This window comes from Primulina eburnea, chromosome 9, assembly GCF_022965805.1.
Source record: "Primulina eburnea isolate SZY01 chromosome 9, ASM2296580v1, whole genome shotgun sequence".
Lineage (NCBI taxonomy): Eukaryota > Viridiplantae > Streptophyta > Magnoliopsida > Lamiales > Gesneriaceae > Primulina > Primulina eburnea.
This window is the reverse complement of record NC_133109.1, coordinates 33,075,920-33,089,710: the sequence shown is the minus strand read 5'-3', so window position 1 is coordinate 33,089,710 and position 13,791 is coordinate 33,075,920. Positions and strand designations below refer to the sequence as shown.

General features: G+C 35.1%; 2 protein-coding genes, 1 long non-coding RNA gene and 1 pseudogene across 5 annotated transcripts; 2 read left to right on the top strand and 2 right to left on the bottom strand.

The window, feature by feature from the left end:
* Positions 1 to 336: 336 nt before the first annotated feature.
* LOC140841841 (uncharacterized) lies at positions 337 to 1,836 on the bottom strand. Of its 3 annotated transcripts, none has more exons than XM_073209547.1 (3): positions 1,572 to 1,836; positions 949 to 1,451; positions 337 to 912 (listed from the first exon to the last, which is right to left on the bottom strand). In XM_073209547.1, the coding sequence occupies exons 1-3, from the start codon at positions 1,732 to 1,734 to the stop codon at positions 661 to 663; spliced, it is 918 nt and encodes a 305-aa protein (XP_073065648.1). In that variant the 5' UTR covers positions 1,735 to 1,836; the 3' UTR covers positions 337 to 660. The 3 variants fall into 3 exon arrangements, with proteins under 3 accessions (XP_073065648.1, XP_073065649.1, XP_073065647.1); XM_073209548.1 differs by having other exon boundaries at positions 337 to 906; XM_073209546.1 differs by having other exon boundaries at positions 337 to 1,451.
* Positions 1,837 to 4,502: 2,666 nt separating this feature from the next.
* On the bottom strand, positions 4,503 to 8,572 carry LOC140841839 (translocon-associated protein subunit alpha-like). Its single transcript, XM_073209545.1, has 8 exons — positions 8,413 to 8,572; positions 7,705 to 7,866; positions 7,552 to 7,602; positions 7,232 to 7,320; positions 5,901 to 5,978; positions 5,597 to 5,800; positions 4,988 to 5,059; positions 4,503 to 4,854 (listed from the first exon to the last, which is right to left on the bottom strand). Exons 1-8 carry the CDS (start codon positions 8,471 to 8,473, stop codon positions 4,804 to 4,806), a joined length of 768 nt encoding a protein of 255 aa, XP_073065646.1. The 5' UTR covers positions 8,474 to 8,572; the 3' UTR covers positions 4,503 to 4,803.
* Positions 5,994 to 7,146, top strand: LOC140841840 (uncharacterized). The gene is made up of 2 exons (XR_012120275.1): positions 5,994 to 6,829; positions 6,887 to 7,146. It is a non-coding gene; the product is annotated as an uncharacterized lncRNA (long non-coding RNA).
* Positions 8,573 to 10,120: 1,548 nt separating the features above from the next.
* On the top strand, positions 10,121 to 13,176 carry LOC140840925 (triosephosphate isomerase, chloroplastic-like; annotated as a pseudogene).
* Positions 13,177 to 13,791: the final 615 nt, after the last annotated feature.

The following is a 13,791-nucleotide window of genomic DNA, read 5'->3' as shown; positions in this document are numbered from 1 at the left end:
ATGATCTATTATTGGTTACATTTTTTTACAAAAAACTTTTCTTGTGGTGAATTCCTTAATAACAAAGTTTATAAAACTTCCTTAATAATTGCCCTTTGCTTTCTAATTTAATTCTTTTCAATTAATCCATTTATTTTTGGTGCATTATTTCCAAATATTTTGTCATCTAAAATTAGAATTTTAATTCCCTGTTTAAATAGATATGGAATTTTTCCCATTTTATTCTTTTTTATCATGTGCATGTCATTTTTGAAATCGTGGTATAAATTTCTTTTGTCACCAGAAGTAAATGTCACATACATAATCGAAATATATTATACAATATGATACGTGAAATAAATCATAATAAATGGTTGAATATTATTGAACGAACACTGAATTGAAATTTTATAAACGGTGTAATAATTACAAACCAATCAAACAAACCTTAAAAAACCATGCATATGCATTGCATGTCAACACCAAACCAGATACAAACATTTTAAACTGTCATGCACTCACATTCTGTCTTTTCCGACTGTTTGTTAATTTATTTCTAAAACTATATATATATTTTTTAGAAGGAACACACACTTCATTCGAACTTTGAAGAGACGGAAAACCAATACTTTGTTCACACAGTAACAAATAAATCAAACACAAATGCATCATTTAAAAAGCTTAAGGATGGTGCGGAGGTAGTGGTGGGAAGTGCCCGAATTTGGGGTGGTGGAAGTGTCCGAATTTGGGGTGGTGGAAGTGCTTTGGAGGAAATTTGAACTTCGGGAATGGCTTCTTATACACTGGTGGTTTTGGATGGTAGACTGGAACCGGTGGCTTGTAAACGGGTGGTTTTGGCTTGTGGACGGGGACCGGCGGCTTTGGCTTGTGGACGGGGACTGGTGGCTTGTGAACTGGTGGTTTTGGCTTTGGCTTGTGAACTGGTGGTTTTGGCTTTGGCTTGTGAACTGGTGGTTTTGGCTTGTAGACGGGAACCGGCGGCTTGTAAACTGGTGGTTTTGGTTTGTAGACGGGAACGGGCGGCTTGTGCTCTGGAACTGGTGGCTTGTAGACGGGGACAGGCGGCTTGTGCTCTGGAACTGGTGGCTTGTAGACGGGGACAGGCGGCTTGTAGAACTTTTTCTTCCACGGATGGGTGTATGGAAAATGCGGGTGCTTGAAGAAATGCCAAGAGGCTTTGGAAGCACACGTTGCAGTTGAGAACTGCGGATTTTTACTCGGCCCGAAGGTTTGAATACCATTCGTTTGGGATTTCAAGACGATTTTTGTGGATTCGGTGCCATTAAGGGCTGCGCAGGGGACTGCGGCGTCGCTGTGGAGCTGCACGTAGCAATCTTGATGGAGTTGTGAGACTGAGATCTTGAATTTTCCATCTTCGTCGAGCTTGGTTATATCTCCCATTCTTTTTGTTTCCCCGTGTTCGAGCTTACAATCAACGCTCGCACTGAGACCTACAGATATAAAATCAGGCATCGGATCAAGAACGAGTACGAAAGCCTTTTGTTTGGTGTTGGATTTCTTCTACATTATATATCTATGTTTGCATAAACAAACAACGTGGCCGAAATTACCTGAAAATGCCTCAGTAGTTTTAATGTCATACTCATTGCAATCAGCACACTCTACTGCCCCGACAACCTCGAACAATGCCTTGTCATCTGCACTGCAAATCCCCAATAAAGACACAAAGAAAACGCCCCAAAGGGCTGTCTGACAAAGGGAATGAACCCTCATCGTAAACTAAATCTTCTCGGGAACCCCACTAGTACTTGGAAAGAAAGGCAGACAAAAGCTGAAGGGCAGTAGCCCAAAGTGATTCCTGAGTAATTGAGAGCTCAAAGTTATCTGTTATATAGAACGGGACACCGACAGAAAATTAATATCGGCACAAGAGTTAAGTCCCATCGATGGCGACATGCATACGCAGCTTAGCAAGCAATCGCAATTTTCTTCATTGAATGAACTTCAACTGCATTATTTTCTTTTCCATCCGCAAACCTACTCGCTCACTCTCATTAAGAGTATTGATCAAATGTGTGGTGTTAATATTAATATAAATTTCCAATGAACATGACAGGAAAACCATAAAAATATCCTTTCTACACAATACAAAATGTTAAACTAGATGGTGATCATTTGTACAAACCATGTGTTTGCAAACTGATCTTATCAAAATCGATTGATTATTTGGTTTTCATGTGTGAATATTATGCATGAAAGCCAAATAATCCCTCAATTAATCTGTTGAAATTATCTGCAGAATGATTTTAGATCATGCATGTGACTTCGATCGCATCATCCGACAGCGACATTTTTTGTGTCAATTAACCTTCAGATTTTGTCTCTTTGTTAAATAGAAATCCATGTATCTAAAAAAAATCTTACTTCTTTTGAATATAAACATTGATATAATTAAAATGTGAAAACTCGAAAATTGCTGACTAATCTCACATCTACACTGCAGGAAAAACAAAAAGACTAAATATTAAAACGTACACGTTACGGAAATATAATTTCCTAATAAAAAATTAATATTTTGTTCCTTTGGACAGATATTAAATTTGAATATACTTCGAGTTAGTATTAATTTAGTTGATTATATGTCAATGTCCCAACCGATAATCAAGGATGAAGAAGCATGTGCTTTCATTAATTCGTGGAGCTGGATATATTAATCAGAAAGTTTTAATCTTTATAATGCATCACTCGGTTGATCGCGCGTATCAAAAACCAATTGTCCTGTGCATGCAATCTTTTTTTTTTTTAAATGTAAATAAATATTTTTTTTGAGTAGTTTCTTTGTTTTTTATTTAGTTCAATAAAATAATCTATGTTAGAATAGTTTTTTTAAAAAAAAATTTGAAGTTTGTTTGCGTTCCTCATAGGTTTGTTTCTATGATTTGATCACTAAAAAAAGAGTAAGGTCTTTTTCTATGAAGGAGATAATATAATTGTGAAACCTATTTAGTTATTTCTATTAAAGTAAGTGTGATAGGTTTAATTTATTATTATATATATTTTTTTGGAATACTAAAAATTAGTGAGATCTCGCTATAAATGTCTCTTGCATACATAAACATTAAAGAGGATGACGACTACTATTGTATTATAGAGTTATCTCTTTTGTTTTAAAACATAAATGGCGTATAAAATTGCGAATTTCTTTATAATTAACTTGTTATCCTTGATTTCACCTTCCTCTATTGTCAAGCTACACTTTAGTGAGACATGTTAAAGAATTAACCTTCTGTCCCTAATTTATTCTTATCTTTTTTTTTATGACACGAGAATCCGCAACCACAATCTTTTGGTACACATCAGGTAAACTGTCGAATTAATGCAAGAACTGCAAGTTACGTTAGTCGAGTAAACCATAATGAGGAAGCTTTGTGTGACAAATTCGTTTGGAAAAATGTTACTAGAGAATATCGAATGTTGTAAATAAGCCTATGTCAAAATAAGGAAAATATTTTTGCCATTTTAATCAAAATTTTAATTGAACCCCACAGGGTTTCATGCATAAGCAAAGAAAATCAGAAAAGTATTATGTAAGTTAATTGCAATCTCATTTTTTGGTGGGTAATATGTGGATTACTTTTCTGATTATCAAGGCAATAATGAATTTGGTGATGCAGTTGAATAATATTTAATTATAGGCACCAATAATTTTTATTTAAATTGTAAAATAAATTGGATTTTCTGTATTATTGATGTGATTTGCCGGCTATTCTCTACGTCGATTTCCCCTCGGAAAATCGGGAGTCGTGTCAAAGGTCCCAAATGCAGAATTCACAAGTCATACAAGTGGGCACACGTAAGACAAAATTCTTCTCTTGTTGATTGATAAATGTTTGCCGACGTCACATTTTTCCCACAAAAATTCAGAATAAAAAATTGCCATTTTACAAATAGAAGGAGTTGAATAAAAGTACACGTGACCTAAAAATATGCAACACGGGAAACAAACCACAGATAATAAGAATCTATCACATATTCTAGTGTAAAATCCAATTTGAGAATTTAAAAAAATAAAATTAAACATATGAAAGGTAACATCATTGTTTTACGTCTCGTAGGAGACCGTCTCACGGATCTTAATCCGTGAGACAGATCTACCCTATCCATATCACAATAAAAAATAATACTTATGAGTGACCCAAATAAGAGATCCGTCTCACAAATATGACTCGTAAGACCGTCTCACACAAATTTTTACCTTACTTGAGAGAGGTACAAGAAAGAAAAGACATTTGCCCTAACAGGATTATATATTAGATAATGGATCTATCACACCATTGGATACACGTAAAAGAATGCCCCGAAAGTGTCGAAATAAACCTCTAGATTCACATTCATCGATGATTAAGCACCACTAGATCTCATTTCATATTTGTTTTGATATTATCGAGCAATTCATTGTCCATATATTCTCTTATAAATTTATATTTAATATGGTAAATATTGCATTGACGAACACACTAAATTCCTATGTTTTCCCAAAATATCAATCCAAAGGCCATCATAATATAATTGATTAAACATGCATGAATCGAAACAAGAAACAAATCTCGCGTTCGACAAAAATGTCGCCTCTCTGTAATTTCTACTGTCGACTTGTTCGTAGTCGCCTCTAAGAAAAAGGAACATATGGTTTCTCCCTCGTGCTACAATAATGAGGTGATCGAACATTGGATAATTTAAAAACAGACTCGCTATTTCATTATCTTCCTCGACTATTTGAATTTCTACACCCTCTCAAAAGAATCATGACCTGATTGTGCCCGACTCTTCAAGGATGGTCGTCTATTTCTTCTTCTTCGATTGGTTGGCCTGAGACCGTGTATATGCAGTTCCCTGGACATAAAAGGTAGCAAATGGTTGGAAACCACTTTTTACAAATGAATCGAGCTTATGAGACGGATACACCTAAGACCAGAGGTAAAAGAGAAGGAAAAGATTTGGAGAATGTTTTTGCTGCGTTACAGACCTGCAACCATTCATCCATTGAGACGTCCGTTGTCTTAGTTCCAACTTCCACCTTTGGTGCCTTCTTGGTTTTCTAATTAATGAACACACACAGCACAAATGTAAGCATCTGATTCAGAACGAGAGATGAAAAAAAAAGTGCCCATCTATGATGGAAACTAGATTAAAGATGGAAGCAAACAAATATACTACTGCAATCTCAGCACCATCGATTTAAAGGGCAGGAAACTGTATCTGCAAGTGGTTAAGAAACTTGCTGGGGGTGACGTATGATTGGTAAACAGTCCCTAATCCACCCAGCAAGAAAGTATTTGGGTCTACTAACAGTAACAGGTAGATAAGACGGATATATATTATACAAAACATGAAGATTTAATAAACGAGATGTCAAAATGGTATAATCATTATTTTGAATTTATTTAATTAAGAAATATGCGTTTTCTACAAAAGTTATGAAATAGTGAGGCATACGAGACGAAGTCCTTTAGCACAATTCGAGGCGCTTGGTCTTAAGTTGCATACGTCCTTGAGTAATTTTCCGGTATATATAAAACACTCTGACACTCCGAAACTAGACGGTGAAGAGTTCAAGTGCATATATGGTAATTACCTTTGAGAATTCTTGTATTTGACTACGTATCCAAAATCCTAGAAGACCAATAAGGGCGGCCCCCAGGCAAAACAAGAAAACTGACTCAACACTGAGCAGACCACCTGGCTCAGTAACTTCAATGGTCCCATTGTAGAAAGTACTCTGGTATGGGTGCTGGTCAATCTCGTAAACAATAGTTCCCATGAGAATGTATGCACCAGACTGCAGGACAACTGATATTATATTTTGCACGTAAAAATTGGGGTATTCAATGCTGCTAGAACACTTGGAACAGTAAAATTCAACATGTCTACAAACTTGCCTGTAAGAACTTGCTAACGGCAAAAAGATAAGGGAAAGTTGCTTGAGCTGATGGAGGAACCGAAGCATTGTTAAAAGCCTAGTAGATAAAAACACACATCAGTAGCAAAATACCAAATTATACTAGTCCGAAAGTGTTACAGAAAGAAAAGTACGCAATTTTTAATCCTGGATGCAAGATAAGTGCCGAATCTAACAAAGTTATCATCTAAGAGTCAAAACAAGTATCTGTACTATCTACTCCTTGCATCAGTGAGGAACCATAAAGACCTCATTTATGACTCATTGACACCGAATAAAAAGGAAAGATCTATTAGAGACAGGGTGTAGGCCCAACACGTGTGCACTCAGAAAACTGAGTAAATCTTTTCTTGCCCTGTTATTTCAATCTTCAAGATTGTTAAACCTGTTACGTGGTAGACACGTTGCTGAACACAAGGAATGCTAAGGTTGTATGCCAACCTCATAACAAAAGTGCAACACTTGTTTATTTGATTGAATTATCAACCATCTTATTAGACAAGTAGTCACACAAGTGGCTTAATAAGCATCTCCAGATACAAAAATTCACTAGCACTAAGATTCCAATTAATAATGCACGGAGTACAGAAAATTCTCACAAATATGCTTCAAAACCGGTCAAGGTTCACCAAGGATGATACCGATTCTTTTATTAAGGGGTAATTTGCATTCACCTCCCCTACACTTCATGTATTTGACAGTTCCCTCTCTTGGCATGTTATAATTTTTACACTTGATTAGGGAGGTAAATACCAAATGCATAAAGAATAGGGAAGGTTAATGCAAATAACTTATTTATTAAGTATTTTTCTTGAAAAGATTTAAGTTATTGTGGGAGGCAATTTAATAAGTGCAGCCTGTCTATGAAAACTGTAAAATTCAATTTAAAAAATGTTGTCGCATAAAACTGTCCGACAAATTCAGCTATAAGGAAAATCGGTTTCCAAACAGACTAAAACAGACAAGCAACTACCTTTTTGTTTGGCTTTCAGACTACTCAAAACTTAAGGTTGTCATTCTCATGCAATTTAAATTCAAGTTTGTTCATGATTACTACTATAACCACATCATTCGAAATGAATTCAACTCTTAACTGTCTCGCTTTTATCCCCATATCGATCCCAATACAAAAACTTATTTGAATCATTTAAAATATCTAACTAGTTGAACAAAAAACTTCCAAATGACAACACACCCAGTCAAGGATTTTTTTTACTAAAAAACACTCAATTAAAAAACACATAAAAATTCCCCTTTCAGATAATTGTAGCAGAGAAGCATAAGAACATTTTAGAAAAGTAAACAAGATACCTGTGCAGAAAGATTTTGCAACAAGTAACTTGGATCATATGCGGGATGAACACTGGCGTGGATCGCAATAACATTAATACTTGAATCCCCTGCGAACACCATCCAAAATATCACACGTAAATTAAGTCATCCATAATTTTTCAGCAAGTACCAATTTCCAAAAGAATGAGCGTAGATCTATGCCATTTTGCCATTTTCAAAGCCACAATCTTAGAAACAACATCAACAAAAAACTAGAGCTATATAATATCAAAATTAAAGACAACTCTAGAAGTTCAAAAAGAAAAAAACTTATGTTTCAACCATATACAAAGAATTACCTTCATTTTTTATTCCAACCAAGAGTTCACTTTCCTCCCCTGCTGCAACCACTGAAAAATTAGAGAAAATAACTCAACACATGCATAATTATAAGATGGGTGCAAAAGTTTCATCATATCTCGGAGAATCATACTCAAACAACAAATACTAACATTTAGAGGGATTTTTGGGGAAAACACAAACTGTTTCCACCCCTGGAGCAGGTCCAAAACTCCCAGTACCGAAGTCTTGGGCATCCTCACCAATGATCCCAATATCTCCTTCCTCGGCTGATTCAACAACTTCTGCATCAGGGTCTGGCTCACATCTTGCGACTATCAATCAGTAAACATATTAATAAGAACAGATTTCTGTCGAGCGTTGCCAAGTTTAAAGGGGGTTGTTCTCCAAAACGCAATATAACTAGAAGTTACCAAACTCAAGAAACTGATCGAAAGGAGCATAATGCGCGCTTAACAGTAATAAATTCTCAGAAATTAAAGAGGTAAAACACGCTAGAACCTCATCGTGCGTAAAACAATGCTTAAACAACACGAAAGAGTTGAGCCGCAACAGAGATTCAATCAAAACAACAAAATGAGCAATAAATGAGAAAAAGCACCACAAAATCTCCGTAGGAATAGAAATTTAGTAAACAAATCTCAGATTGAAATTAATCCAGGCATAGTATTCTCGATCTGATCTAATTCACTCTCCACATATCCTAATGCAATAAAAAAAGATTCGGCTTAAAGATATATTTTTTCACATGCATGTCATCGATACGGTCAAATATAACAGCCCCAACCAATTCCGAATGTAACATAAAGGAAAAAAATAGGGTTTACAACGCGAAACGGATCTGCATCCAAGATGCTTACCTTGTAAAATTGAAGGCGACATGAGAAGCAGACATAGAATCAGAAGAACCCTAATTGCCATTTCCCCTCGATTGCTTACCCCACGTAGAGAGAACAAGATGACTTCGCCTGCTGATGGGCCGTGCACGTATGTGCGTCCAGCGAGCAGAGATATCTCTTTTAAGGCGTGGACTAAAGATCGAGGGTCAAAATAGAGAAAACTTTTTTGTCGGGATCAAATCCATGATTTACAAATTTATGTGGGCAGATTGATAATATTTTTAAAGGGACGATGTGGCAATATATGACACGTGGTATAAAGGTGATGCTCCATTGGTGGCAAATGTCAATTACTGATTGGGAGCACGAAGATTTTCCAGCGAATGTGAGTGAAATGGAGTGGGAATAAGGTTTGATAGAATCCCGTTGGACCAAGCCCACAAATTATGAACGACGGGTTAATTAATCAATTGAGTGTGTCTCATGTAACACCGTCTCACAGATTAAGATTTGTGAGACGGGTCAACCCTACCTATATTCACAATATAAAATAATACTCTCAGCATAAAAAGTAATATTTTTTCATGGATGACCCAAATAAGAGATCCGTCTCACAAATATGACCCGTGAGATCGTTTCACACAAGTTTTTGCTTAATTATAAATAGTTAGTAAATGAAGGTACCAAGCGGGGATGAGGATTTTCTCCTAATCAATTGAGATCCGAATTCCGATATCCAAGTATCCAACTTAAAGGAATTGAAAGAGGGTATGGAACAATGTTTGGACATGATAATTTAGAAATTTTTGGGTTCGAAGATAGATACATTTTATATGATGATTTCTAAAATAATAGGAACTCTAAGTTCGCAATTTCTTATGTTTAACCTATATTTTGACTTTAGAGTGCAAAAAATAAAATAATTACAAATCTGATGGATGTTTATAATTTTATAATTATATTAAGCAATTAAATATATGTGTTATTTTTCATAGACGTTGAGATTACTTGTGGATAGTAATATATTATTTAAAATATTTAAGAAATAATAAAAGAGTGGCGTCGAATCTTAACAGGTAATGTTGTATCTGATGTGGACAAGATCAACGATAAGAAAAGAGTAAGACTGAGATATGAGACAATCACAAGCCTCGTGATCAAATAAATAGTCTGATTTTATATATACTCGATTATCAGGTACATGTTGATATTGTTTAGCATTGATGAATAATATTGTGTTGAACAATGATCAATCATTGGAAATGAATAATTTGATATTATATTTATATTTGTTCATTATTGTTGATAGTATTAGCAGTCGTTTATTGGGAAACGTCTTACATGATATTTTTGTCGTCGGATTAGGGATGCGACGTATCATTGATATTATTTGTCACATTAGTAGGGAAGACGTATTGACAATATTGTTGTCGTCAGAGTAGGGGTGTGACAGGATGTGACATTGTTGTTTGTTGCATTAGAATGATAGTAATATTGTTGATGGCTCGGTTGTACAGGAACATCGAAGAGAGTGTTCATGTTATGATTTCAATTATATCTTATGTTATTAATATATCTATTATGTATTACGATGGGTGTGTGTTATATATGCTCATTTTTCGGGCTGTAAAGTTGAATAATATGAGTGATAAATATGTTATTTCTGCTTCCTTGTTTTTTGTTTTACCATATACTCCATTCAATAGCTCATTTGTTGTTCTTTAATTAAAATGGTACAAAAGACTCCCTAAGCAAGCTTGTCTCTGATCTGAACAGTTCAGCCTTGGAGTCTGATGTTGGTGAGTTCTTCTCTGCTATTAAAATTATTAATGTGATATTATAATCGGAGTATATTGAGGGGCTTTATGATGACCTTATTTTCTAGCATCTCTAGGTTTAGATTCCCCTCCCATGCTTCATTGTGTTGAATTTCATCTTGTTCTCATTTTTCTCTCAGCTTGATTTTCGGGGAAATATGAAAATGAGAGATGAACAACCATTTTAAATTGCAAACAGCAAAACTATTATTTTCCAAGGAAATGAGGCCATACCATCCCGTGTTTCTTTCCAGGAGCGAACAATGAATTTGTATTCTCAAGTCTGGACGTTTTCAAAATCTGCCATGAACTGCAATTTGGAGAGTTATGTAGAGTTGCATTATTATCATAGAATTGTGGTAGGTAGCTGTAATTGTTTGTAGTGGCGCCACCGTTTGTCTATATTGATCAGATAAAAAAACTCATCTGATCGAATTGAGATAGCTGCTCAGAATTGTTGGACTGGAAAAGGTGGTGCATTTACTGGCGAGATCAGGTTTGTTATCTCAACATGCTGTTCTCTAGATCAAGGTTATCTTGTTTGTGGAAAGAAAGGATTTGCAGATGTTTTGTGTTTTCATTCGAGGACCGGGTACGAAATGAACTGTGCTACTATTGGCTTGATACGGTTTTCTAATAGATATGAAAGGTGAACTGTGATCTCATTCATCTAAAGAAAATGGAAAAAGCAAAGAAAATCTAAGAAATTGGTTCCTTTGCTGACATTCTTCTGCATATCATTAATTTGGCTGTAGGGGTTATTTGATGGTTTCCATATTTTGTCATACCATTTTAATTGGTTCCACTTGAGTTGTTTCATATGCTTATTTCAGCTGGTTATTCTCGCAATTTCGCCATTTCGCCCTGCAGTTTTGCACTTGGTTAATAATCCTCTACTCGACCTTTATAATCGACACAATTGTGCTAGTTACCATAGGAGCAAGGATTTACAATTTACCACTCCATCTTGTATAGCGTTGAACAAATAAAAGACCTTGGCTGCAATTGGGTGGTTTTAGGGCATTCCGAGAGGAGACGTATAATTGGAGAAGACGATCAAGGAAGATATGCAAGTATCCCCACTTAAACGATTTCGTCCTAAATTTAAAATATAAATATCAATGTCACTATTGTCATATGCATATCACCAATTATTTTTCTGTCATTCATAGCTTCTTCTAAAAAGAGATGGGAAGAAAACTATGAGTTCGTATGATGTTATGGCTTTCTTTTTATATTGCTGAATTTTATATGTGCCTTAAGTCCTGTTCATTCATCATCTTCTGTAGTTCATTGGGAAGAAAGCTGCTTATGCCTTGAGTCGGAATATTGGAGTGATTGCCTGCATTGGAGTGTTATTAGAAGAAAGAGAAGCGGGAAAAACTTTTGATGTTTGTTTTCAGCAGTTGAAGGCTTCTGCTGGTAAGTTTAATCTCTCTCTCTCTCTCTCTCTCTCTCTCTCCATATATATATACATCCCTGCGTCATTTGTGATATTTTTCCTCTCACTTTCATGATATGCAGATGTTGTCCCGAGTTGGGATAAGACTGTCATTGCATACGAGCCCGTATGGGCTATAGGAACTGGTAAAGTGGCCACACCAGAGCAGGCTCAGGAGGTCCATGTAGCTGTTCGTGATTGGCTTAGTAAGAATGTTTCTGCAGAAGTTGCTTCCAAAACTCAGCATTATTTGTGGAGGTGTGTAAAATCCAGCTTGAGTTTTCTAATTTTTGAGAGAAATGACTTCTATGAAATCTTGATTTCGGTTCCAAGATCCAATGTAACATCTATTATATAGCCAGTTCTAACATTTCAGTAGAAGAGACAAATTTCCTTTATTTGTCCATTCACCTGTATAATCTCAAAATTTTTATCCACAGGTTCTGTCAATGGAGGCAATTGCGCCGAGCTTGCAAAGCAAGAAGACACTGATGGATTTCCGGTCGGTGGTGCATCCCTCAAGGAATTATCTTGTTTTCCTGCTCATATTTATGTTTTATACCCTGCTAATTGTTTGTATACCTATATTGTTTTCTGTCTCCCCCCGCCCTCTTTTTCTTCATTTCACATGCTGTACTTAGCAAATAAACATCATCTCCTTTGCATTAAATCCGAGATAGATAGCATTTTTTTGGTGAACATTAATACAAAACACGATGACTTGGTGAGGTTCTCACATGTAAGCTAAGATGCTTCATACTTCAGGCTAAAATCGCAAAAAGGTCAACATTTGACATGTACTAAATTTGCTGCTACTGATAGTTGTGAGAAGTGCCAATGACTTGTACTTCATCTGATACCAAAATCTCAAATATGAGACGATGTCTCGAGTTCAAGACTCAATTGTAAATCTTCTTTTCCAACTAAAAAAAATAAAGTGGGGTATATTCAATTCAGAGTTTTGATGATAATAATGTGACATGTGTGATGTGTATGTCTTATTTCTTTATGATTTAACCACTGTAGGGTCCCGAGTTTGCCACTATAATCAACTCCGTGGCTTCCAAGAAGGTTGCTGCATGATTTTTGAATCGTGACAAAGGCTTAGAGAATTGCTTAGCCAAAACATATCTTTCAGACAACATCAAGATCCATTCCCTCATTTTGCTTCAAATATTTGATGAAATCGGTAGAGTTTCCTGGGGAAGAGAATCCATCGAGCACAGTAAGCCCTTGGTCGGATCATATCGTGACGCGGTAACTTATATACCACACTTCTCCAATATATGACAGATCATCATTGAAATGCATCATTTTTTTCAGATGGAGTGAATCTCGCAAGTTCTTCTATTTGTGAGTTTGAGACATTTTCTCTCAGATTTTTTTTTTTGCCTATTTTGATCTTTTTGTTATCCTTTTTATACACTTTCTATTGCTGAAATATCCTTCTTTTAAAGAAAAGCTGGCTTCCTAAATTTCTGGTTTTCTTTTCGCCCACACGAAATTCCCAACTCTATCCAGCTTTCTATCGTCATAATTCGATTATGTATATTTCATTTTCCAATCTTCTTAAGCAAATAAATACCTTTAGGAGTAATTAAAGAAAGTATTATTATTGTTAAAAATCATGTGTTCAATGTAGATTGCTGTAGCTTATATAAATTGGTTCTTAAAATATTTTTTTATTTTTCACACACACACACACACACACACACATATATATATATATATATATATATATATATATATATATATATATATATATATATATATATAAACTGTATGCACATCTAGATCACGAGGTCGAATTTAATAATTTTTTCTTATGGATGAGAAAAAATTGATTAGATTTAAATCTTGAGGCATATATAGTTTTATATATAATAATAATAAGATTTATTTTCCTACATAAAATATATGGCTATTGATTTAGGAATAGGTCTATTGTGAGACGGTTTCACGAATATTTATATTTGAGACGGGTCAATCCTATCGATATTCGCAATAAAAAGTAATACTCTTAGCATAAAAAGTAATATTTTTTCATTAATGACCCAAACAAAATATTCGTCTCATAAAATACTACCCTTGAAATCGTCTCTTAAAAATTTTTACTTTGATTTAGATTCTAATTTTAAAGAT